This window comes from Accipiter gentilis, chromosome 2 (assembly GCF_929443795.1).
Source record: "Accipiter gentilis chromosome 2, bAccGen1.1, whole genome shotgun sequence".
Classification (NCBI taxonomy): Eukaryota; Metazoa; Chordata; class Aves; order Accipitriformes; family Accipitridae; genus Astur; species Astur gentilis.
This window is the reverse complement of record NC_064881.1, coordinates 28,947,881-28,974,056: the sequence shown is the minus strand read 5'-3', so window position 1 is coordinate 28,974,056 and position 26,176 is coordinate 28,947,881. Positions and strand designations below refer to the sequence as shown.

The following is a 26,176-nucleotide window of genomic DNA, read 5'->3' as shown; positions in this document are numbered from 1 at the left end:
CCTGCTATTCCGAGTGTATTTAATTTCATGCAGGTATCAAGGGTAAGGCAGCAACATTCACCTCAGGTTCTGTAATGCTGCATGTGCTTGTGATTGGTTGTAGTTCATAACCAAATAGGTATTTGGCATTGTTTTGTTGCAGGACTACATACGTGTTGGCAGACGTGATGGATGACCAGCTGAAGTCCATGTGGTTCTCACCCTTTCAGGCTGAAGAAATAGACACTGATCTGGATATGGTAAAAGGCTTCATTAATGTAACTGAAGTGGATTTAAAAATGAGGGTTAACCTGAGCTAGTAGCATCAGAAATTCATATGGCCAAATGGTTTGTTTTCCTGAGCTCACCCTTGTAAATTGACCCAGATATAGGGGTTGGCATTTGCTAAAGGTTGTTATCAAATGCCTTCAGGTTCACTTGGAAGCAGCCGCAAGATTGGCACCTTTTGCAGTGCTCTAATGAAGCAGTCATCTCCTTTAGAGAACAGTTGTGTCATTCCTAATCTGCATCTAATTTTGCATTGCTGCTGGGGCTTTTCAGCAGTTTGTGTTAAATGTAGACAAAGAATGTGATTTATTTTCTTTTCCTTGCTTGTCTTCTGTCATTGCAGTAATATCCAAAGAGCCTGATAGCTACACTTTTTTTTTTAAAAATCTTTGCTCTGATGTGACAGAAGTGGAAAAAATGGTAGTAGTAAATGAAACTACTTGCACAAAAACTTTTCACAGTATTTGAAACTTGATTTTTATAATCTAAACTTTAAATGTCATTTGAAAAATATAAAATAATGTTCTTTTTGTTTTTAAACTAAGTGATTGGCAGTGTCTTAACTTCCTATGTGAGAAATAATCAGTTTCTGTTGACTTTATTGCCTTTGTTCTTTTTTAGTTTTACTTTTAAAAATTTACATGCAGAGATACTTATGTTTTCATTTCTTAGGCAAAATCAAAACTGTTGATTCCTGTATAAAAGCAGCATTAATAAATTTATAGGACTGTAGCTTAAGCAAAAGAGTGCCTCACTGTAGGTCATTTAGTGACAAGACAGGTGTTCATACTTGAAAGCTATGCCCTTGACTTTGTTGAGATTCAGAACTATCAAGACAATTTTGCTGCAGCTCTGCTGCTTTTTTGTTCTGTTACTGCTGCCTTTTTTTTTTTTTGAGGCATACTACTGCATTAAAGGGTAGAGGATGGAGCTTTTTTGCTCAAGTAGAAGGACCCTAGCTGAATGTCATCCATCCTGGTGCAGCATGTTGTCTTCTTCAGAGGTGCTAATAATCATTGTTGTGATAAAACTAAACTCTATCATTGCAGGTAAAAGTTGACTTAATTGAACTGTCAGAGAAGGGCTGCAGTGACTTTGACTTGCAAGCTGAATTGGAGAGGTCATTTTTGTCAGAACCATCATCTCCTGGCCGCACAAAAACCACAAAAGGGTTCAAACTCGGCAAGCACAAGCATGAGACCTTCATAACTTCAAGGTAAGTAAACAGTGTGTTCAGCACTGATTTGTATATTCTCAAAATGTCAAATACCTTTAAAATTGCATCTCCAATATGGAGAATGCCTGACCTTCAGTATGTATACATTTTTACATTAACTAAATAAATCATGGTTTGTCATGACAGTGGAAAATCTGAGTACATAGAGCCTGCAAAGAGAGCTCATGTTGTCCCACCACCAAGAGGAAGAGGCAGAGGAGGATTTGGACAAGGAATTCGACCCCATGATATCTTCCGTCAGAGGAAACAGAATACGAGCAGGCCACCCTCCATGCATGTGGATGATTTTGTTGCTGCAGAGAGCAAAGAAGTGGTTGCTCCAGATGGGATACCACCAGCCAAAAGGCCACCAAAAGTGTCACAGAAGATTTCTTCACGTGGTGGGTTCTCAGGGAATCGTGGAGGACGAGGAGCTTTTCACAGTCAGAACAGGTTCTTTACACCACCTGCTTCAAAAGGTATGTTGTTTCCTGTATTAGAATTGGAGTAAATGAATGCTAAAAATGCTTCAGTAATACTAACCCAATTTACTAGCAGTTAGTCATCCCTGGTGTAGAGATATTCGTGAAACAGCGTTGTTGAAATAAGTTGTTTAGTGCTAGAAAAGGTTGTCTCGAGTGCTGTGGAATTGAAACAAAGCTGCGAGTTCCTGTGTTGCCTCTTTCCCTCTTTTACCAAAGGAGTTAGCTGTTTTCTTTTAGCAACTGTTGGGAATGCTTCAGAGATGCAGTCAGAAAAATAAAAAGCCCTCTCTATCATTTGTGACATGGTAGTTCCTGAAATCAAGCATCACAATACATATCTGGGCTTAAGGGAGGCTTTTGAGTAAAAGGATGGAAGATCCTGACAAGAGTCAAGATGCAATTTTCAGTGAACCTGGAGATTGTAGCTACAGAGTGTTAAGTTTGTTTCATATATAGACTAGTTTGCATTCCTTTCCCTTCCATCCCATAATTAGGGCAAATCCTTGCACAGTAGATACAGAAAATACTTCCATTTAGTAAAGTTAAAAATACTAGGATTTACTTTACCACAAAACCTTGAAGTATAGGAGTCTGTCTTAATACACTAGATAATGTGAATTCTTTTAAACTTATCTGAAAAACAGGTATTTTCTTCTAATTCCCTGGATAATATAGTTACTTGTAGACTTTGAGATAGAATACTGAGGGTATGTAGATGCAGAATAGCTTCATTTATTTGAATTATGTAAATATTATGTTTACCACTCTGAGTATTGTGAAGATTTAAACAGGAAAAAAAGTGTTGTTTGCTCAACAGTGGGTGTGTTTTTCTCTATCTAGGAAATTACAGTCGTCGTGAAGGTGCTCGAGGCTCAAGTTGGAGTGCACAGAGTACACCCAGGGGAACCTACAATGACAGTAGAGGTGGTCAAAGCAATTTTAACAGGGGTCCACTGCCACCATTGAGACCATTAAGTTCAGCAGGTACATGGTATTCATATGGGCATCGAACTATAGAAAATTCCTTGAATTTCATTTTTGCTTTACAAATGAAACCATGCAAGGATGCTGCAGACACCTTGAAATTCAGCAAATGTTTTAAGCATATATGAACAGTTGTCACTGAGACTGTGTCAAATACATGCTTTCATACGAACTGCCCTGTAATCCATAAAACTTGCTGAATTGAACACTTGATCGCAGAATCTTAATTTTGCATTCAGATTTTTGCAATTCAGTTGTCTTCGTACCTACATGGTAATTATAGAGCCAATCAAAGCAAAAATGCTTGCCTAAAAGAAAAGTGAAAATTAAAAGGAGGAAACAGACCCCGTTTGTGCCTCATCTTGTTTTTGTTTCTTATGCTTTTGCAGCAGCTACTACGCCTAGGGCTTTTTTTTTTTTTTTTTTTTTTTTCCAACTGAGTATACTTTTCTTTGCTTTAAGGCTACCGACCGAGTCCTCGCGATCGTGCTTCCAGAGGCCGGGGAGGAATTGGACCGTCTTGGACAAGTGCTAATAGTAGTAGCAGTGGTGGCTCAAGAGGAAAGTTTGTTAGTGGAGGCAGTGGAAGAGGTCGTCATGTACGTTCCTTCACACGATAAAATTGAGACCTAATGGAACAGCCCAACCATGTGGACTTCTGTGAAGATGACAAAGAAAGCAGCGGCACTAAAGGACCAATTCAGATTTACTGGTATCTGGAGGACACCAAGAGAATATTTTTGCTGAAGAGAAGTTTTTGTTTGATACAAGACTTGAAATTTCAATAAAATTCAAGACTTTTTGTGTACAATTGTAAATTTTTTGTTCCTTTTGAAAGAATGTTTTAATTTTTTTGTGGACTTCAGTAGACAATACTCAGTAAAGAACCTCTTTGAGTTAAGACTTGAAGGACTTTTAAAATATTCATTGTGCCAAATGAAAGGTACAGGTGTTTTGTGTGTGTGACTTATTACTGCAAGAAAATTAAAAAAATGTTATATGTAAGGCAATTTTAGTTTTTTCTCTCAGGTTTAGAGCCATTAGCCTTTTTTTTTATAGCGAGTCTGAGTTATTAATGAATGAGGTCCATCTGACAGCAGTTGAAGTAGCAGGTGATAGAAGATTGACTGAAATTAATTGATCTGTGAAAGAATACAAATGTAAATGTAATTTATGTAGGTTTTGTTGTACCTCTTTGGTAATGTGTTTAGACACTTAAATAAGATACCACACCTGTTAATATTAGTAGAAAATCTGTCATTGACTTCAGGGAGAATAAGATAATGTTCTGGCATTTACAACTCCAGCTCATGCATTAGGAGCCCAAGAGTTATTTCACTGGAAGACAGAGTATGCTTTCAAGTTAAAAAGCAAGATACCTGTACTCTGAGACAGCCTGGGTTAATTACTTGCCTGCCTCTGCTGACTTACATAGTTGAGGAGAAGGCATAGAGACAGATGTGCGAGCTGAAAAACCATATAGTGAAGCAGTAACGCTAAACCTTCCCTTTGAATAGATGGTTTGGACTTTTGTTTCTGTAATTAGAGTGAGATACAATGCAAAAAGAAAAACTTTGAGAAGTAGGATTTCATAAAGAAATGTTACCACTAGATTAAACTCTAAATTTATTTTCATACTAAATCAGTGATTGAAGTAAGCTTTTTACATGTTTGCATTCCTTTGGGCTCCATGGGATTTCATAGAATTAACTGATTCCCAATAGCCTTTTATTGCATTTTTGGCTGGGGTGAGGAGTGGTAGCTTTTTCTGAAGGCCACATAAAATTTTTACAAACAAGCTCCACTGTCAGACTTAGCTGAGCTCAATTTTCACTTATGCTTTGGTCTCTTGACATTACAAAAGTGCTATAAAAGGGTCTTCGTCTGCTTAAATAAGGCCTAGTTGTAATGTTCTTGTTTTATGTTAATCTTAACTTACTTTGGACAACTCATCTGCCTAGACTCATAAAGTTTAACACCCTATTTTAAGTGTTTCTAAAGCATGGTAGTACTTTAAATTGAATTTTTTTTAGCTTTATACTGCCTGGCTAAATTAAGTAGGTTTTGATTTGAACCACAGAAGGCCCCTATTAAGGGTACTTTCTCTGCGTGGAGACTGGGACACCGTCACACTGTTTGAGAGGCGATTAGGTTGTACAACATCAATTGACATAACCTATGAAAGTGGCAAACTCCTATTAATTGACTGGGTGCAGTTAAAGGGAATAGTATCTGTTCACAAAGGTGTGTGTTTTAACATTGTTTAAAATAACATGAACAAAGATTTGGATTGGAAGCCAAACAATTTTCTCAATGGTAAAAGTAACAGGGAGATTTAATTTTACTAATAATGCAATTGTAATGACTAAAATGGGTGGAGCTCTCACAGGCATTACAGGTATTAATGCTATTTTTTTAAGGAACACTGCATAAATATTTTTAAAGCTGACTAACTCCTTTAGACTATGTGTTTAAGGTTGTTTTATTTTTTTTAAGAAACTTTACTATGTGGAAACTAGCAGGGATATGAATAATTTGGTTTCTGTCAGGGAATTTGAAATGAAAAGTAAAGTGTCAAGTGTGGAATAAATATGTAAATATTCAGTACTGGTTCCTGAAAGTTTAAAATATATGGCATGTCACACCAGTCATTTTCAAACTAGGAGGAAATAAAGGGTTGGTTAAATTGTTTGATGTATGGAAGCTCTGTAAATCTAGTTAAACTTGAAAAAGAAGTATACGTCTATCATGTTCTATTTGGGGTTTTTTGATGAATTTAGTTCTGTGACCCTTCAATGCACAGTGGTTCCTTTCTTGGATAAATTCAACTTGAAATAATGCTGTTTAAAACTTGGGAGTTATTTGATTTGCTCTTTTAAACTGGATTCCTACCACAAGTAAATAACACTTTAAGCATTAAATTTTCAAGTTTTGTTTCCTGCCCGGAGCACCAGAACAATGGAAGCAGCTAATGCCAATGTCAAAATGCTGTTTAGTGAATTGTATGCTTACATGTGGGAGGAGTAAGACAGAACAGAACCACAATGTAGTACAGTTCTCCCTCCTAAAGTCCTGCAGCTGAATACACAGACCCTATCTCTGCAGCAGTGTGTGCTAAGAAAAGGAGACCATCTTAACCAAGGCTGTGTTTCTGGCTGAAATGTGTAAGAATTGCCTTGGTTCAGTGAATGTCCTAGTTAATGGACAGAAAAAATGCATAGTTTGTATATAGGACAAGTTGTGTGCACTTTTTTTTTTACTTCCAAAATCTTTAGCAGCTAGGCAGTCTTTATTATTCTATACTGGCTGAAGGCCAGATGCAGATGGATAGTCATAAGCAGATAAACAGGTTATCTGCAAGCTATTGCGCTGCTCTCTATAGTTGTGACATCCAAGCTGTCAGCCTTTATTTCCCTGCTGAGTAACTCCTCCCATTAGGTAAGAGAATATGCTTGAGGCAGTTAATGCAGCGTACTGCATGCAGCATGTTCATGCTTGAGTGCCCTGCGTCCAGATTGATCGTAGTTAAGCAAATGCATCCCTGGATTACAACTTCCAAATGACTCCCTTGTCCTGTTCTTATGTGTTCATATCCCACATGGGTTCCTGTAGTGGCTATGAAAAACCTGCATTAGGGATGAGATCCCTTCAGCTGATGGACAGCAAATTAATTTTTCCCTTTGTTATCCTGCTGTCTATGCAGGACTGGAGTGGCATACTGTTGTAGTCTAGGAGTATTCAACTTTTGCTAGCTCTTTGCCTTCAAAATGGCTGCTCATCCCATTCAGAAACTCCCATCTGTGAGGCAGGAGAAAAATACTTGATAAGGGATACTGTTTGATTGAACACCTGCCTTGTTTATTGCTATATAGTCCCTCTATTTGGCAAAATACAGCCTTACCTATTCCAATGCACTGGCCCTATATTGTCATTTATTCATGACTTCCTGCACTGTGCAGCCAGCATACCTAAATTTTGCTATTTCATCTGATAAAGAGGGTACTCAAACTTCTGTAATGGAAAAAAGTGAACAAAACTGCATCAGTTATGGTATAGACCCTTTATTAGTTCAACTTTTATACAAAGTGCACTTCAAAGTGATACAAATAGTGTTACTGTTTCTTTTACAGACTACAGATTAAGCTCTGTTAAGCACTGTTTTATCCTTCTTGTGTATATAAAGGTAGAAAACATAGATTGGCAGTGAACCACAATGCTGGAAGACAGTTCCAAGTTTGTTAATAGAAAGTTGCATAGAATTGTAGGTCTTTATAAAGGCATCTATCTCTGTGGTAAGACCTCCCTGACCTACCATACTTCATCCTACAAGCAGTACGGGAGAAAGGCAAGGCTAGTACTGCTCCTTTTAAATACTATCCAGCACTTCTAAGTAAAATGGCTGTAGAAGAGCACCATGCCAGAAACATTGAAGAGGACAGTACATGGAAAATTTAATTTGCAAGGCTACCCATTTCTATAAATTGTAGGAGCTGTTTGCTGGGATGTATTAATACATTAAACTTCTTCAAAACACCAAAGAACATTTGAGATAAAAACACTTATAGTGAAGTATTTTGACTGCCCACATTAGGTATTTTGCTTGACTATGTAATTCCATTCCCTTCTGTGCTGACAAGAAACTCCTGTATATGTGTGCTACTAAATTAATTTATCTCATATGAGACTGTTAATGTAGTACTAGAATCATACTACCTAAAACCTGTCACCTTAATTAGGAAGTCCAGCAAAATTTTTCCTTGCTACTCCTGCACGCAACTCAGGTGCATAATTCTCGGTTCCGTGCCTTTTGTTGAAACTCATCTAAACCTACCAGAAGCTCTCCCCCAAATTAACTGTTCCCACTCCAAATAAAGTAATCCTAGCAGCAATGATCCATACTGGCCAAGACCACCCACTATTTTTTGCTTTGGGAGGAGTGCAGGAGAACAGGGTGCATTCCCTGCTTTAATGCTAAAGAAAACAGAAGAAACAGTATTTTGTCTTGAATTTGACCTCTCAAGTGGAGAGGTCAGTTTAAGGGAACTAGTTTACGTGTATTTGTAACGGACCTCTTGGGTATTCAGAATAAATATGTATATGTTGATTTTCTTTCAAAGACAAACTTACGACTTGCTTTAAAATATTAATTTCTTTAAATATATCCTTAGTGTTATTCTTTTTCACCCAATTTAATGTAGGATAAGGGTTTGCTCAACTTGTAATACCTTGTAGTCTCACATGCTTTACTTGACAGCTTGCTCTCTGTGAGTTTTGTTTGTGCATCTCTCAGGTTTGGTACTATTACATTTTGTACCCACTTAATTGTGGATAAAGATTTAATCTTTTAATTCTAATGCTATGTTAATTGTAATGCCACATGCTAGCAGTTTACACTGGTAAGCTAGCTGGTGGCACAGGCTGGTGCAGCTGCATCACTGCTCTTGGGCTGAGGGAAGACAGTCGGACTGCCCTTACTCTTCCTCTCCACTCTCCCAGCTCCACAGTCTTCTCTCTCCCTCTTCTAGCTGCAAAGTGCTATTAGAAGCAACTGAAAATACAACAACTGTTTGCATGGTTATGGGTCCACTTGAGTAACAGTTCCACTTGTGAGGAAATGGAACTGATTAAAGTGTGATTTAGTATGAGAATACTAATACCAGTAATCCAGTGCTGGAGCCCTCCCATAATGCACTTTTAGCAGTGTCTCATATAATCCTAAGATACGATCATTACTAGGAAAGTAGCATTTCCAAGTGAATGTCTTCACTTACACCAAGTCTACTACAATATTTGGACCCTTTGTTTTTATAAAAAGGATTAACAGACTATTTGAAAGAAAGGAAAAAAATCCCTTGCTTCTGCCAGCTGCTATTAAGAGCTGTGTAACACATGAGACTAGAAAAGCTAGAAGTAGATAAAATTAATATAATGGGCTATTTAATTTCAGCCTAGTTAATTATAAGACAGGTAAAATGATGACCACACTCCAGCAAACAACACCCTGTGAGGGGTTCAGTACCAGTGGAAATTCTTAAGCACAGAACAGTTATCAACACAGAGGAATGAGATTAAGCTTAAAGTAACTGGAGGGATCTGATGCTATTAGCTACTATGTGCCCATTTAAAATACCTTTGCAAGTGCTTCTTCAGTGCTAATGGAAACCCAAGCTGACAGGTCATTCCAGCAGCAGGTGAGCCCAAATTGATGCCATATTTCAACACTAGAAGTTCAGACTCTCCAGAGCTGGCAACTAGGGGAGTTACATAGATTGTGCAGCAGGAAGTCTTTCTTTACCACCTAGGATGCGTTTTCTCACGCAGTTTCATGCCTGTCACTTAGGGGACTGACAGCAGACCAAATGCTAAGTAAATATTAAATAAGCCCTATTTCCTATACTAGAAGGAATTTAGTCATAAGTAAGCAGGTGGAATTCCTAAAACAAACAAGTGTGCAGATCCCATTATGGAGAAAGCACAGAGCTAATAAATTCTTTTTCTGTGATCAGAACAGAAAAGATTGGGTGATCATTACCGCCCTCCAACTTGGGAAAGATGATCCAGCTCATCTGAGTTCTATAGGATTTTGAAGTAATTTTCTTCTTTCACATTAAGCAAAGTAGATAAAGTCACATCACAAAACCACACAGTTACAGTACACAGAAAGCACTGATTGATTCTAATAGCATGAAATCTGGTGTTGCCAAGAAGCTTCAAAATTAGCATGAATGCTGAAACAGAGTCAGTCACACAGACCACAGACACTAACACTTGCTTATTTAGAACACAAGATAATAAAAGCATTCTTACTTTCTACCTACAGCTTTAATACACACACTGATTTATGTGAATTGACCACTGAATGTTTAGTGTGAATGAAGGTCTTCCAAATTATAGCTACTGTCTTACTGTTTCAGATTGTTAAATATGGCTGCTTAAGAGATGTGCAATGTCATGAGTTGGTGAGACTGCTATAGTGACCTAAATACTGTCAATGATTGCAATTTAATCTAGAATACAAGGACTGAAAACAAGTAAATATTTGGACGTAACTCTTCCTATGAATGTTTTCTTTCAGAAAAAAACCCAAAAACTTTTACAGAAGAGTTATTTCTGCCAGTTTTTAAATGCATAAGACCTGAACATGTGCACGTCTGCTTCAGTGATACTAAAGAAACAGCAAGTTAGAAAGATTAATTAATGCCTGAAATTAGGACAGCTCTGACCGCAAGTCTTCATAATGTAGTGTATGTGCTAAAGAAGGTTGCTGCCTCTCTCTTTGGTTACGTACTTAGCCATAAAAGCGTTGCTCTGAGTGACAGCAAGACATGCACAGTAATGTATTTGCTTTCTAAACTATAAAATTAGCTTATTCAGATTGTTACACCCGCACACATTTTCCTGAAAGTTCAAAACTGATTTAGCACATTCAGTAAACAGGAGGCCAGGTTCTTCCCTAGTTACTCCACTGAAGAACTGCAATGGACAGAATATGGCTTAGTTACACCACTGAAAACAACATGAACAGGCTGTGTGAGAAGTTTAGAGAAAAGTCTTTGAACTGTACAGATTTCCCATACAGGCCTCACAGATAAACACCCCCTTGATTCAGTATTTATGGGTCTGTTAAAAAACCCTACCTCTTACACAATTTAAAACTTGAATACTAATAAAGAACATCTGAAGTCCAAGTGACTCTGCAAATATTTGTCTGTTGTGGATATTAATGTTCAAGTAGCCTGAAACCTGCCAAAAGAAAATTATGGATACTCTAGGTATTTATATATGCTTTAAAGATACTGAGTACCAAATGGGCTGCTCTTAAGCTTAAAGGACCCTGTAGAAATAGTTGATACTTTCACATATAAAAGCTTCAAATTTTTAAATAAAATGCAGATCCCCTCCCACAAACTCAAAGTTACTCACACATCTATTTAAAAGGTTTTAGATGACTCTACTACCTTGCGCTTTGGTATTAGTGACTTAAGTGTGTATCAGCCAGCCTGTGAAATTAGAGAAGCTCTAATGTAAAAGTCAACCTCACCTGAAGCTGTTACATAGCAGTAGAATTACAATTTAAAGTGCTTTCTTTCGACCTTTGAAATAGACCTTCTACAGACTATAAACAAACAAAATCTATCAATTTCTATTACTGACTTACTAATTCTATTACTGACTTTTCCCAAAATTAAGTACATCCCAAATGTCATTACTGATGATCACATTTTCTTTCTGTTCCAAGTATAAACATAAACTAGACTTACACGGACTATAATGGACCAGGAAGGAAACAACCTTTAAGTATCTTTGACTTTAAAAGGCTCTAGCTTTCAGGCTTGAAAGACTCCTGTAAATGATACACCGAAGAGATAACAAATCAAGTCTCCTTCCCCCTTTTTATAAAAACATTAGCTAAAAACGTATTTGCCAATTACTGGGTTTTAATGCCCAGTGTTCCCTAAGAGAAAATTCTCCCATTTGTTTTTATGCCCCAAGAGGAAATAAAGTAGTAATCTAGATTTGAAAAGAAAACAAGTAAATCAGAAATTATATAAAGTTTACCAATCATTCCTAGAAACTAGAAAAGTTTGCCAGATGGTCACAGAAATTAAAAGAAAATGCTTTTTGAGCTTACTTCTGTTTAGATAACTGTAACTTCCCTAGGTTTTCGTTTTACACTCTCTAGTCGTGTCAGAGGGCGGAAACTTGTTGACTTCCTGCTTCCTTCTGTAGTAGTTAATCGACAGTCCTTCTGCAGCCCCCTCAGCAGCTCCATTAATTCCCGTTTTTCCAGCTCTGCCTGCTCCAGCTCCTGACGGTGCTGCCTCTCTGCAGCCATCAGAGAACGTACATCTGACATCATTCGTGACATCTGACTCTGAAATGCAAATACAAATTTACTGCAAAACCCAAACTCTTTTCTAATGATGGTAGTATGAAGTTGAATTGGCCATGCATGTAAGATGATGGATTATAAAGAATAAGCAACACTAATTTTTTGATAGTGGAACAGATGTAAACAATTTGAGACACAATCCAGCATTCACCTTCTGAGACAGTCTTGTTTCAAAAGTTCCAATACAGTTTTCCTAAAAGTGCAAAAAGTTTATTATAAACTATAATAAGAAACAGTGGATTTATCCAGTTGCCACTTACCTGAACATAACCAAAATCTTATTTTGGTTGGGGTCTTGAAATAGAAAATGTATCTTCAAGGAGTTAACATCAAATCCAGTAAAAATAAAAATGTAAACTATAAAGCACATCCATTGCTTTGGGCTTTAAAAATCATTACTCTGTGATATAACAACTGGATGAATGAAAAGGTAAGACAGCCTTGCTCGTTACTTGATGAAGTTTACAGCGCAACTTTTCAACTGTTTGACCACAGCTGAACCACAGTGTCTGCAGTAGGGCTCTGTGTCAGCATTGGATTAATTAATGATGTATGCCCTATGTTTAGAGACTGAAAATGAGTTTCAGACTGATTTGCCAACATGTTATGTATGCACAAAACAATGCAGTCCTTGCACAGGGGTACCCAGGTTAGCTCCAAATTAATCTGAAGTAGATAAACCGGACGAATACAGCACTCAGCCTGCTTCTCAACAGAGCTGATTAGCCTAGCAAAACATTGTGCTAACACCTGATTTGCTGCCCATACTTAATGTAATTTATCTGTATGAGACTACATTTGCAAAATAAGAGACTACAACTGGGAAAAGCAAAAAGCTGGACTGTTAGGAAAGAAAAAAAAAGAAAAAGAAAAAGTGATCATATTTACCTTTAGCTCTTCAATTTCATTTTGCAGAATACTCTCTTTTTGGACCATATGCCTTCTCTGTGAATCTAACCTTGACTCCATCTCATGTTTTGCCTCCTCCACTCTGCAGATCATTTCTGACCTGAAAAGTTTATTTCTCCTTGTTAAGCCTTGTAAGCACAGAAAAAAAAATGATTTTTCAAATTCCAGAAAGCCTTGTTGCAGCCAAAAAGCCCAATCTGATTCCCATCATACTCTGCAGGACATGCCTCTAGAGGCAAGATAGTACTATTTATTAATTTAAATAAAACTAGCATAAAAAAGTGCATTGTACCCAGGGGGCACTAAAGTGACCATGCACAGCTTGTACAGGGGACAACTGTATCACTCCTGAAGTAATTCTATGAGCTTAAGAACATGTATTTATGACTTTAAATGATTTACTGCCTTTTACCTACAGTATATGCTTGCTTAGTATTACTAAACACATGCAGTCAAGATAAAAAGTGTGAATACTATAGTATTTCTAAACATGTAATCTTGTCACTTTTATGGTGGACACTGAATTATAGTATGCAGTTAACTATTATAACCTAATCATTCACACAGCTTCACAGCCAAAACCTAGCTGTTACTACATTAACATCTTGAGTTCAGAAGTCAGGTAGCAGAATCCCTTGTCTCAATGCATTTAAACCAGATTTGAGCCTGACTTCACAGCCATGTTCAAGAGCACAAGACTTAGCCAGTGAGTGGAAAGATAGAAATGGGAAGGAGCATGGGAGAAAAAAAGAAAAAAAGAAAAAAAAAAAAAGAGTCCAACTGGAATATCACAGAAAGGGAAAGTTACAGAAACATATATAAGAGGAAAAAGAGGATGGCAGTAAGAAGAGTCATATTCACCATCTGCCAGGTTTTTAATAAAAATTGAAAATTAGATCCTCAGATGCTTAATCTATCAGTCTATACCTGCCAAAATAATTAAGAGATTTTATTATTCTGGACCTGTAAAATTATAAACAAAACAAAATTATTAAATAATGTGACTCTGGGTCTATAACAGGCCAAAGAAAAATGACATTGTGAACTTCAGTCCAGTTTTCTTAGGTATTTTGTCATTTTATACAGTCAGCTCAGTTTTGTTCAACTGCAAGCAGTGGTATTTCAGGACTTATAATAACTTGGACAAAAAAATAACAGCAGAAGAATCAAAACAGTAAGAATTTAAAGTCTAGGCTGACACATAACGCTACTCTGGCCCATTATTATCAAGTCATTAATAGACTATTTAACACATACCAGAATCCAGTGCTAGTATTTGAAGTGCTTTATGCAGTGATTTTAGGCCCAGACTAACACAAACATCAAAGAAACAGAAGATTTGTACCGCAGTAGTTCTAGCTCAGTTCTTAGCTCTGCTACACAATTATGCTGAGTGTCTTCCGCACTGAGAATGGTGTAGCCACAACCATTGGGGCATTCACGGCTCCGATATTCACACACTGCCAGGTGACCATCCAAGTTACGTCGTTCAATCTGAACTGTACAACCTGAACAGGGAACAGTAAGGTAAGCCAGTCATTTACAACTAACAAAAGCATTTTAATTAATTCCAAACAAAAACACTCAAGCAAGCAAGCTGCAATATCTTATTAAGGTATTTATCCATTAAATGAAAATATTGAAAAACTGAAAGTAGGTATTTTCTGTAAAGTCTACTACTGCTGGTCTGGCACTGAAGCGACTTCAGTAATGACAACACTAATGCCAAGCTAAGACCCTAGCAGCTTGCCTGTGCTTCCACCATAAATTGCAGTGACTGGAATTAAGACAACTGCACATGTGTAAAAAAATATTGGATTATCAAATTTAGGAAAAAAGGTCCAAAGCCATAGTAAGAGAGATGTGGGTGAGATGGAATGTACCTTGTTTTCCTGATAATTGGTTGGTCTTGTATATAACATACTAGACTACATAAATAAATAAGAACATTTATGAACATTTAATAATTGATGCAACAATAGAAACATTTCCACAGAAATTATAGGATACAAACTTTATAAATCTGTAGTGATTAAAAATAAAATGTAGAGATCCAAAAATGAACACTATATAAATTATTGCTACATTTAACACTCTAAACTTGAAGTTCGTAGTCTTAATGTTTAATCTTTGAGGTGCTGTTTGCTGTAATACATTCTTGCATTTGATTTGCATTGAAAAAAATCGATGTGAGAAAACTGAAACAACGGAGCGATGAAACCTTCCAACAAACCATACCAGAAAATTGTAAAAGACAGCCCTCTAGAAGAGCTTATCTAATAACTACAATGATTTGTAATTGAGGTACTCAAAAAATACTCCAATGTATTCTTGAGAAAGAGTTCAAGAGATGCAAGAGCCCTCACACCCTGAACACCAGAGGTAAAGTGTAGTAACTCCATAAACGCTACTGTTTCCGTAGAAAGTATAACAGGTGAATCTAAAGCATCTGCAAGAGTCATTTACTGCTTACTGAAATTATAACTTCCAGTGGAGCAATTATAGTACCTTAATCTTCTTATAATTAATTACAATGGCAGACTTGACTATGCCTTTAGTGTCATTACTTAGAAATTAACTATGTCTAGGAACATACAACATTTTGAATAAAATCAACGGAGAAATTTTAACAGTATATTCCTTTTTAGCAGTATGTTTCTTCCTCAGGAGGTGTAGCTTTGTTTTAAATAAAAACCTTAACATGAACACAATTCTAACCAGAATTTAGCTTAAACCAGTTTTTATTTCCAAGATATGTTTTTGTTAAAACCTGTGAGACAGAGTGAGCGCTTGCACATGCATGAGGCAACCAGCTGTTTCATAAATTGTGACCTGTAAGTGTTCTGTAGGTGCTGTTACATTGATTCAAACATCAAAACGAACAGTCAAAATTGAATGACAAACTCCTAGCTTGACAGAAAGCAAAACAAATACACTACTATATTTGCATAAATTTGAAGTCCATCATGCTCATTCATTTTGGTTAGTTCTTGGATAAGATATTGTTGCTAAGGATCATGATTGCCATAAATTGGCAATACATTTTGTTCAAAAACACTGCTGTAAAGAGTAGCTCATGTCAAAGCTTTGAATTTCTGTTTGGAAATAATGGCCACTATCGCCATTCTGTTGACAGAAAGATGACAAACACATGTTTTCTGAATAAAAAGGATTCAACTTCTTTGAATGTTACTCACCGGCATTGGAGCAAGGTATCTGACTGTATTCACACTCCCTTTCATGCCTGTCTATAGACTCCAGAGAACAAACCATTTCACAGCCATATTCTCTGTTTTTGCAATGTAGCTGAAGACGGTTTAAATCATTTTTCATATATCTATGTGCAAAAAAAAATTTTGTTCTTAAATTTGGGAACATTATTGAAAAATTTGTATTTTCAACTTTTGGGAAAAGAAAGTAAGATTCTAGTCCCCATTAGGAAAAATTCTGAATAATCATGTTTGTTGGTTTTTTTTGTTTTTTGTTTTTTTAATTCAAGTCACCATACTGGAAAAGAACACGCCTAAAAGAAACAATGTTAATGGATAATTCAGTCTCCAAAATTAAAAGTGCAAATGAAATCTTTATTTTTGAAGAAATTTTTAACTGTGACCTTTCACTAGCTCAGCAGATATCACCAATAGCAAACACTAGGGCTACTCATTCATCATTTAAGTTTTGTGTTTCTAAACTTGCCAAACCAAACTGACTACAGTGAGTACAGTCAAAACAATCTATAAATTTAACTCTAGGGTTCTGTCTACACTATACTTCAACTTTCCAGACAGTAAAATCTCATTAGTGACAAAAAAATTGGGAATACGAATGGAGTTAATTTAACATCTGTGGCTGAAGGTTTTAAGCACAACATAACTGTTAATCGGACCAAGATTAGACAACGCATGGGTTAAACAGCAAGCAGTGTCTATTTATGGAACTCTGTGTGCTGGTAATAGCAGGAATGAATAGAAAAGAATAGTTCAGTTGGCAGGTACCTACAATGATCATCTAGTCTAACTGCCTGACCAATTATGGAAGACACTTGTGAAAACAGCCTGCTTTACATGACAAGGTGGCTCAAGACAGATATTCTTATGGCTAAAGACCTTTTTTAAAAAGGATTTGAAGGTGAGAATTTTGGTTCATATCTAGAGGAATTATTCATTACAAACCCCACTACAGTATCTAGTTAAGACTGAAAAGAAAAACAAAAGTTATACAGTGTTTAGTGACTGCTGTCAAGAGTTGCTTTGCCTGCTTTCTCTATAAAGGTATGGGAAAGTGTTGGTGCTGTAGAAGACATTCAGAATAATAACCAGACAGATATCCAGAATCAGCATTCATAATATAAAAAGGTGGAGAACAAACTAAGTAGTCTTTCCATTTTGAAATCTTAATACCTTGAAAGTTAGTTATAATAAACAGAAAATGCTAATGCTTTCATGCAAGCGATTGGTTTTGCCATATGCATATTGGATAAAGACAATTTGAGTGACAGTAAATGACAAGAGATGAAGCCATGCAAGCAAAGTTGAGAAATCATAAATTAATGTAATTTCAACATACAGCAAGATTATTGTATACCTGTAGAGAGGCCGTAGCAAAGATACATCAATCATTTGTCTGTCTTCAGGGCAGTTACTGTGATGAACAAGCCATCCATGTATACAAGCAGTACAGAAAGCGTGTTCACAAGGAGCCTGTAATGGATCTTCTAACACATCACGGCAGATGGAGCATAATAGCCCTTCATTAACATAGCCAACGAAACGCTCAATATCATAACCCATGCTCTCCAGATACTTTCAACCTATTAAAACAGCACAGAGAAATAAAGCAGTCTTTGTCCTGAATCTGTATGGCTAGATCCACAAAAAGGCCTGGAAGCAATTTTAGAAACATGGAGAACTTAACGTGAATAAAGAACTTCACAGGTCAGAATGCAAACACACACTTTGGAGACTTTAAGTGAGAATCTGAGGATTGTACTGCTGGATGTCAGAATCCCAATTTTATATCAAGATTCTCTGAATTCTGAAAGCAAAGACTTTAGCAGACAGTTGAGCCATGCTTGTTCTGAACTCTGTTATTGAACATAGTTCTAGCAGCCACTGCAGAACATATAGTTTCTATTTACTTGAATTCTACCAGAAGCAGAAACATCATAGATGTTCAAATGCAAGAGTTTGCTTTCCATTTGTAATGCCTTTTATAAAATGCCTAACAAACTTACCAAACAGTGTCCTTACAGACAATAGCTGTGGCACTTTCACCTAGCAGATTTTGTATTTATGAACTGCATATCACTTAATAGGTTGCTTTCATGCCGAAAAAAAAAAAAAGGCTAAGATTCTCTACTCATTGTAGACTTCCATTCCAGAGGGAACAGCATGAAATATCCACATGCCTAGAGAAATACTTAATGTTTGGGAAGAAAAAGAAGCCAGAACTGCAGCTAACCCTGAAATCATGAAGAGCTACTGTCTTCTCCTACATGGTCTATTTTATAAAACTGAGTAGCCTTTAAATGGATTTGAAAGCTTTGTAAAGAAGAACTAACAGGCAATCTGCCTTCATCAAAATCCTGTCATGAAAAGCCTAGTCGAATTTGGTAAGCCTCCACGGAACTCACTCACAAGAATGTTTTAGGCTTCTCATTCATCCTTAACATACAAAATTACTTTTGTAACCCCACTGAGAATTGTGAAAGAGGTTTTCACTAGTTATGAAGTTTCCCAAATAAAACAGAAGAGAAAGATATCCCACCTTTTTAGATTTTACTACATGTATATGTAGTTTGTCCAAACACTTCAGAAACAGTTTTCTGATCAGTAAGACATGTAATACTTCCTTCCTTCAGTTTCTCTTCACTGCTTTATTATGCCTATGAGAAAAATGAGAAAGAAAAAGTCTCAGTAGTGTTTCCTAAGTTACTGAGTCCTATGTCTAACCAGCCAGCTAACAGCCCATTAAAACAAAGCCTTCCAAAGCAAGCCACTGCAAAACCTACAATTCAACACAAGAGATCTGACTAGATGGGGGTGGGGTGGGGGAATCATCATCAGTCCCTCTTTCAATTATTACTGATGCAGATACTTATCACAAAACTGAACACCCTGATGCCATTTAAATTTGAAGCCTTACAGTTACGTTTGTAAGATTGAAGATAACAGAATTCAGTATTATTGAAAAGCAGCAACTGAAATCTGGTAAAATTATATTCCTTAAAAAGAGGAGAGTTTGTTACCTAACTTGGTTTTATCCATGCATGACATGCAGTTCATTTTTAAAACAAAACTATCACAGTCAAGTTCATTGTATTGACAAATAACATTGCTCTGATATGTAGCATAACTAAGGTTGTTCACTTAAAACAAAAAATGAAAAAGGATGTAATCACTTAAATCCCTTAAGTTGCTATCTAGCAATTGCAATATGACATTCAAAGAGAATCTCAATCTGAATTAGAACTGTGTAGGAACAATAAAGACCTCTAAGGACTAATGTCAAATTTTGCTCTAAAGGGAAAAAAAGAACTTTGCAACTCCTCTTCATGAATACAAAATAAATCTGGAATTTAGAAGATCTTATATGTCTGAGTATCAAAACATATCTTCACTGATTATGAAAGGTGCTTGTGTTAAAAGGGTATTTGATATGATTAAAGTTAATAAAACCTGTAATGAAAGCATACAGAACACAAGCAAGCATGCATATTACCCAAGTACAAAACACATAATCTGCTACATGGTTTCCATATTGTGTTTTGTTTCTACCGGCACGTTTGTCACACAGCCAACACTGTGGCTTGCAGACATGCTTGAGCTAGCTTTAGATTAGCTGGGACACCTACTAGCCGGGTGACCTAGTGACAGTGTTGCCACAGCAGCAGGGAGTGCAATCCATATAGGCTCCTAACAAGGTCCCAGGCAGATTTCACAGACTGCATTTAGGTCTGCGCTTCTGTGGCTACATTGTCATCAACAACACAGGGAAACTAAATTTACAGGTATCTGGGATATGCTATTCCTTCAGCCACAGCATGGACATTCTATGTCTTAAAAGTATCTGCTCAAGAAAACACTGTATTATGAAGATGATAAACAATTCTTTTTACACTGTCATTTCCTTGTATGTTTTTACAGGTCTCCTGCAAAGACAGGAAATTCAGGACTTTGCTAGTTCAGTGTGAATAAAATGAGCATTATGTTTGCACTAAGCTGTGATTTGGACAGCAAGGACCACAATGGAAAGTTTCAAAAGTGGAGAACAATGCTAATTATCAGTAGCAGAACGTGAAATCAAGTGCCAGTTCCCAATACTGATGAAAGCATTGAAACGTATCGTATGTTTATGCTGAAGGACTGTTAAACAGCATACATACATTCTATAATTTGAATTGTGAGCCTAAAATTTTGATTTCACTTCATGGATCCCAGAGGATTCAGCTTTTAGAAAACTTTCTTAGAGATATAAGATATGTCAGCAAAACTGAATATTTTTGCTGTCCTAGCGTTTCTGCTTTACTGGAATTGTGGATGCTGTAAGCTACACACTGCACACATGTTTCTGATCCCCGAACACTAAGCCTTCAAGATACTCTTTGGCATATTTTAGCAAGTTTGAAGTCTATCAGAATGCAGGAAAGAGTATTTTTAATCAAGTGGGAAACAAAAATTTTATTTATGCTTGACAGAAAAATGAAGTGGAACAACTGTACACGAAAAAAGCCCCTACCAAAACCAAAATTCAAATGGAGAGTGGATGGGAACTTTGAGGCAAAAAATATAATCAAGGGGAGTTCTGGTGAGAACTGTGGTATGTTTTCAAGACTGATATTGGAGCAGCACCATCCCGCACAGTGCCAGAATCCTTGTGGCTTTGACTCTGAGACCGACGACAACACTGGGGTCCCAGATCTCTTCCAGTAAGAAACTTCTGGACCTGAAGAACCAGAGATGTTTTATCTTCTGCCAACTTCAAGAAATGCACTTTAGTCAACAGATAAGCAGAAGAAGAGCATCAGATGAATGAAATGCATTCTAGCTGTACAGATCACTTTACTCAGTACTTCCACCACAATATGACCTAATTTTCAACTTCTGCTCTTCCCTAGAAATGTCTCTCTTCTCAACTTGGCCTCAAAACCTCTTCTTCTATTTCTATTACAATTCACCGATTGTCACACTCCTGTTTCGTTTGCACCTAGAAACTACATTATTTATCACTGCCTTCCCACACTCCACTAACATTTCCAAACCTTGCCTTGTCTTGTCTTTGGTTTCTCTGATCCAGAATTTTGCCCACCACCTGGCCATTGCCAGTGACACTGTTGACTAGGGTATCTGGAATTTGTGGGTGCCAAATCCGGAAGGCAGAAAGAGCACAAACTATTACATGCTATTTGCTTTCCATTGTTTCATTCATATTTTATTTCTCCCCACAGTTTTTGACAAGCAAAAATCTCCTCCAGTTTTCAGATATTAAGTAAATTTTTTTAGTAGCAGTTGTCCCATGTTGTTTGCCAGGCAGATGCACACCTAAAACCAGCCTTGAGCTATGTACTGCAATGCCTTCAAACAGAGATTTTGTGTGGATATAATAGCAGGGAGAATACAGATGGGATGTAGTTCCCAACAACATAGTCACATAGTTTGCTAAATGCCTGGCACTAATCAAAGCTATCCCATTGTAAAAATCAGGACACTGAGATCAGATTAGTAACTTGCATTTTTTCATCTACAGTAGTTTCTGATTTTTAAAAACTGTTTCTTTTCCATGTGACAAAACAAAGCATAACTGTTTGAATGGCTGGAGTGAATCATGACAGAACTACAGATGTGCATCACTAAGACAGCCTTTTCAGAAGTGCTGTGTGGTTGGAAGAACAAACAATCTATATAGGGCCTGGGGATGAGGTGACATTAAAACACGATATTGCCTTAGCTTCTATTTTCACAAAGATACACTATGCTTTAAATCCTGATGTGTAGAAACAACATTTTAAGGTGTCTTATGCCATTCTGCCACAGTCACCGTAAGCCACTTCAAGCCAGCATTAATGCCCAAAGAGGCAGACTCACCCCTTCAACTGTGACAGTACATGCTGTTTCTATAGCCACTTGATATATCATGCTGGGTAACTGACCGGTTTTAAGACTGAACTAAAAAAAAAAAAAAAAAAAAAAAAGAAAAAGTTTGAACTTTGACAATCTACCCACTAATTAACATCCTCCTAGCCTCCCTCTACTTCCTCCCTTGAATCAGGTAAAACATTTGATTTGGCCCTTTACTCACTGATTTGCTAGGCTAGATTTTCTTGTAGGTGGCTCAGCAAAACCTCCAGTGACTGTGGAAGTGGGTCAAAACAGGGGATGAGAAGCCACAGCCAGGGCAGAAAGGGAAGACAGACAGCAGCAGGGTCTGTGGTTAAGGCTGCTATAGCCCTGGCCCTGAGCCCTCATCTCAGCTCCCCAGACTGGTACATTGTGGAGCCTCAGGATCATTCGTGTAAGAGAAAGGGAACAGAAGAGGATAAGAACGAAAGGATAGCAATACCAGCTCACACCGATGTAAGAAACTGGCTTAATCAATAAAAACTTCTATAATGGCCAGTACGAGACATACAACTAATTTGAGGCCTATGCCTCTACCAGGAACTACCTAAGAAACTAGAACTACTTTCACAAAGAACGTTTTTACGTGACGCTTCCACTTGCCGTCCCGCTGCAGAACCTACTCAAAACAGCGATACACGACACGCATCTCACAAACCACTTTTTAGGCTTCGGAGAGCTGGACTCTGCCGCACAGAGGCAAGACCAAGGACCGAGGAGCTCCCTCGGAGGCTCCGATGGGGAGGGGGGCCCTGCGCACAGGCCGGAGGGAGGAAGGCCCCCGGCTCACGCCTGGGCGGGCTCTTCAGGAACGCCCAACGGTCTGGGACACGGAGAACACAGCTGGCCTGGAAACACCGGGAGCACCAACGCAACGCCGAGTCGCCGCACCTCGGCGGCCTCAAACAGCTCAGGCGCGCTTACCGTTACCGCCTCGGTAGGACGGAAAAGCCACCGCCGGCCCGGCGCCAGGCCTGCCGACGGCGAACCGCCCCTGACCAACGCCAAGGTCCCGCCTCACGGCCCAGCTCCCCACAACCATCCGTTGCGGTCCCGCCGCTCCCCCCTCCCCGCGGCACGGCTGCCCACGACGCCCGCAGCCCCCCCCACTCACTCACCCCACCTGCCGCCGCCGCCGCCGCCACTCGCTGTCGCGAAACCGAGATTGCTTTTGCGGCCGCTCTTGCTTGACGGCCGCCGGGAACGCGACCTCTCCGCCATGCTGTGTGTGGCGCCGAGGCCTCGCGCACGCGCCGCTTACCAGCGGCGGCAGCGCCGAGAGCCGCCCCGCAGAGCCAGCGCCACACACGCGCACCCCCACGATTCCGTAGTCGGGCGTGCGCAGTTAAGGTAACCCGCCCCCTCCCACCTCCGCGCACGGCCCCGGCGCATGCGCGCTTGGCGGGAAGCGCGGCACTCGGCGGGGGGCGCCGCGCAGGGCGCATGCGCGGCGCGGCCAGCGGGCTGACGGGAGCCGGCGGCGGGACAATTGAGTGCCGAGGCGGCGGCTGAGGTAAGGCCGGGGGCGGGCGGCGGGGCCGCTGGCCTCTTCTCCCGGGGGCGGCGGGTGGTAGAGCCGGCTGGGCGCTCCCAGCTCCTGCGCGCTCCCAGCTCCTGCCCGCAGGGAGACACCCCGCCCCGCGGCCGCTACCGGGCGGCTGAAGGCGGGCTGGGCCGGGTAACGGCAATTTGGAATAGCATTGCTTTTTGGACCTGCTCCAAATCCTTACAGTTACTACTCATTTGAAGTGATTTTTCACTAATATTGATGTTCAAGGCGATGCACCCGCTGCCTGCAGTTCAACTTCAACTGAGTGAAAGTTAGTCCTGTGTCGCGTCTTTGTAATTGCCTACAAAAACCGTTTGGCCTCGTCATCTATGCTGGGAGTGTCTCTTCAAATGTTCAAGAGAGCAGCCTGTTAAGTTTGTGCCAAAACTGCCTTTGACGGGACTCCGGGCATACCGTGCTGGGTTGAATGTGTAAAACTTTGAAATACTCTTCGTATTTCATTTGAATGCAGCTGTTAAGATGCCTTTAAGGAGAAAAATACTACCGAATTTAATGCTTGCAAAACCAGATGCATTCATCGTGTGCTTTAGGCTGTGGTTTCATGGTACACTTGATTTGGTCAAGCTAGGTTGCTAATAAAAGGCAGGAGCAGTGCTTTTCTCATTACCTCCAGCTGTTTGCCTGCAACCGTACCTAATGGTATTGCACGTACAGGGTGATTCAAAGTAGTGGTGGCTGTCAGAGGCAAGGGCATGTTTGCTTGTCAATTGATTTAGTTGTAATGTGGAGCTATTCCTTGCCCCCCTTGCTACACCTACTCTGATCCCATCTAAAAGATCTAGCATCGGTCATTTGTTGCACATCCATAATGGCCTTTTTTCCATATAGTACGGTAAAGATACAAAATGCAAACATCTTTTTTATAATTTTTTGTATTTTATATTTTAATTATATTTTACAAAAGCTTACATTTTGAAGACAGAGAGGGATGTGTTGCTGGAAGCAATATTACATTTTAAAAGCACAAACCTCTAATAGTTTTTGTAGTTGCAAGTAGGTAGTACCGGTAATATTCTTACATGTTCTTAAATTTAATGGGAGTGAAGTTACTGAGTTATCAAGGGTCATAGCTTTAAATTTCTTACTAAGTTGCAAATCTCTTAATGAGTTGTTTTTTGTGGTTTAAGACCAAATGATAGTGCAAAGTCCAAATGGATTTGGAAACCAAAACATTTTAATCACAGACACATGCAATTTATGAATTGCACAACTCCCCTGTTCTGCAGGAAACGTGACAAGCTCTGGGAGTGAATTGGGCAGGGTTAGTGTAGCAGTTCAGCCATGCTATGCGTAGTCCTCATGTGGATTCGAGGGGTGTCCTGGGTTGTCTTCCCAAGTGTCACCATGCATTATAGGACTGGGTAGAGAACTTGTTCAAATTCATGTGGCACCTGAACCTGGCTGTGGTCAGCACTGGCACTCGCAGTCTGCTCCTCTGGAAGGTTCTTGGCACCTTTGCAGCTTTCACAGTGACTATCAGTTGTTTACCCTACAGATACTCCTGTTATAATAACCAAGCTACTCCCTTATTGCATAGGGTTAACTAAAGTTCATATGCTAACACCGTTGTCAGTAGGTGTAAGTAACCTAAGTGTTAGTGTAGGTGTAAGTAGGCCTAACTTAGGTGAACTGCTCTCTGTGAAGGAGATAGCAGTACTCACGTTAGTGTCTGCATGTTTGCGTAGTATTTTGACGGTACTTCGTTACAACTTCTGTGCAAATCTTGAAAAGAAAGGTTGTTGTGCTCTAGTAAGCCACTGGAGTGCAGAGTAGCGTCAAAAAAGTGCAGAAACACACTGGCTGTTGCAATAGGATGCAAACATGCTTTCAAGATGGTAGAGAAGTTTGTGTCTGCAATCCGTATTATGGTTTATTTTTACCTAATAGTTGGGGGGATCAATTAAAATAAATAGGCCATGTATGAATGGAGAATTAAACCAAAATATGTTCCATAAATTGCTGTACTGTGCTTGTCTTCCGGCAGCTGGGTTATTCTATTGGAATTTCCTTTTCTTGTCTTGTTTCTACTACTTTAAAGTATTAAGATTATAACTTGTTATTCTAGTGGTTGCAAGTATGCTTTGTCATATTAACATTGGTGTATGTTTGATTTTGTCCTGAGGTTGTTTAGGGGAATAATGGTCTTATATTTTGACGGAAAAGCTATAATACGTTCCTTCCACTGTTCGGGTGAATATAACGTGGAGTGATAATCTCCACTGTAATTTTGAGATAATTTTGTGCTGAATTCTAATCTTATTATAGTGAATCTGAATGACTAATATACTTAACTGTTTAATGCAAAGTACTACTCTCAGACATGAAACATACCTTCAACATTTGTTGTTCATTGTGCACTGATAATGGGCTTTTCAAAATTATGTTCGAAGTGTTTAGAATAGTTCGCTCTGTTTCAGATTGTCTTTCTTTTTATAAACTGGTGTAAGTTTGGTAAGCAGCCCTACATTGCGCATCTCCAGAGCATTTCTTGCTTTTGAGAACCACATTATTGGCTTTTCAAGTGAAAAATGAAGTGTTAAATGGCAGAATTTGCTGTAGTCAATCTTTCTTAGTACTTAATGCATTGCAACAATACTACTTCTTCTTAAGTTGTATTATGCTTATGAATTAAGATTGTTATTTGAAAATCTTTTATGCTATCTTTTATTTTGTTTTAAAACAGTGCTTATATTGTTATCTATGGATATGTTTTTGTATTTAAAGCCTATTCTGACT

At 38.6% G+C, this 26,176-nt stretch overlaps 3 protein-coding genes across 7 annotated transcripts in view; 2 read left to right on the top strand and 1 right to left on the bottom strand.

The window, feature by feature from the left end:
- Positions 1-26,176, top strand: part of VIRMA (vir like m6A methyltransferase associated) — a 696,173-nt gene that overhangs the window by 22,446 nt on the left and 647,551 nt on the right. Inside the window, exons 20-24 of one of the 2 annotated variants that reach the window (XR_007509260.1) lie at positions 143-239; positions 1,317-1,483; positions 1,631-1,962; positions 2,809-2,952; positions 3,415-3,807. Coding sequence is in view for 1 of the 2 variants with exons in the window: in XM_049826205.1 (XP_049682162.1) it covers positions 143-239; positions 1,317-1,483; positions 1,631-1,962; positions 2,809-2,952; positions 3,415-3,572 (898 nt within the window). In the remaining variant the exon portion in view is untranslated. Of the gene's footprint in view, positions 1-142; positions 240-1,316; positions 1,484-1,630; positions 1,963-2,808; positions 2,953-3,414; positions 3,963-26,176 lie in introns of those variants that run through there. The other variant, XM_049826205.1, reaches the window with a different exon arrangement.
- Positions 5,951-23,156, bottom strand: LOC126049648 (RING finger protein 151-like). Of its 4 annotated transcripts, none has more exons than XM_049826375.1 (7): positions 22,989-23,156; positions 18,521-18,638; positions 17,339-17,564; positions 15,952-16,091; positions 14,100-14,262; positions 12,734-12,854; positions 5,951-11,827 (listed from the first exon to the last, which is right to left on the bottom strand). In XM_049826375.1, the coding sequence occupies exons 3-7, from the start codon at positions 17,542-17,544 to the stop codon at positions 11,591-11,593; spliced, it is 867 nt and encodes a 288-aa protein (XP_049682332.1). In that variant the 5' UTR covers positions 17,545-17,564; positions 18,521-18,638; positions 22,989-23,156; the 3' UTR covers positions 5,951-11,590. The 4 variants fall into 4 exon arrangements, with proteins under 4 accessions (XP_049682332.1, XP_049682344.1, XP_049682362.1 ...); XM_049826387.1 differs by lacking the exon at positions 22,989-23,156 and adding an exon at positions 22,532-22,921; XM_049826405.1 differs by lacking the exon at positions 22,989-23,156 and adding an exon at positions 21,838-21,878.
- The window catches only part of RAD54B (RAD54 homolog B), a 70,731-nt gene continuing 67,850 nt past the window's right edge, over positions 23,296-26,176 (top strand). The window contains exon 1 of the mRNA XM_049826466.1: positions 23,296-23,383. The gene's annotated coding sequence lies outside the window, so the exon portion shown is untranslated. The remainder of the gene's footprint in view (positions 23,384-26,176) is intronic.

Coding starts and splice junctions, on each gene's coding strand:
- LOC126049648 (XM_049826375.1), bottom strand. CDS start 17,544: ATGGGTTATGATATTGAGCGTTTCGTTGGCTATGTTAATGAAGGGCTA. Junction 16,092..17,338: donor TTGCTACGGCCTCTCTACAG/GTATACAATAAT, acceptor TTTTGCACATAG/ATATATGAAAAATGATTTAA. Junction 11,828..12,733: donor ATGAAATTGAAGAGCTAAAG/GTAAATATGATC, acceptor TTTGCATTTCAG/AGTCAGATGTCACGAATGAT.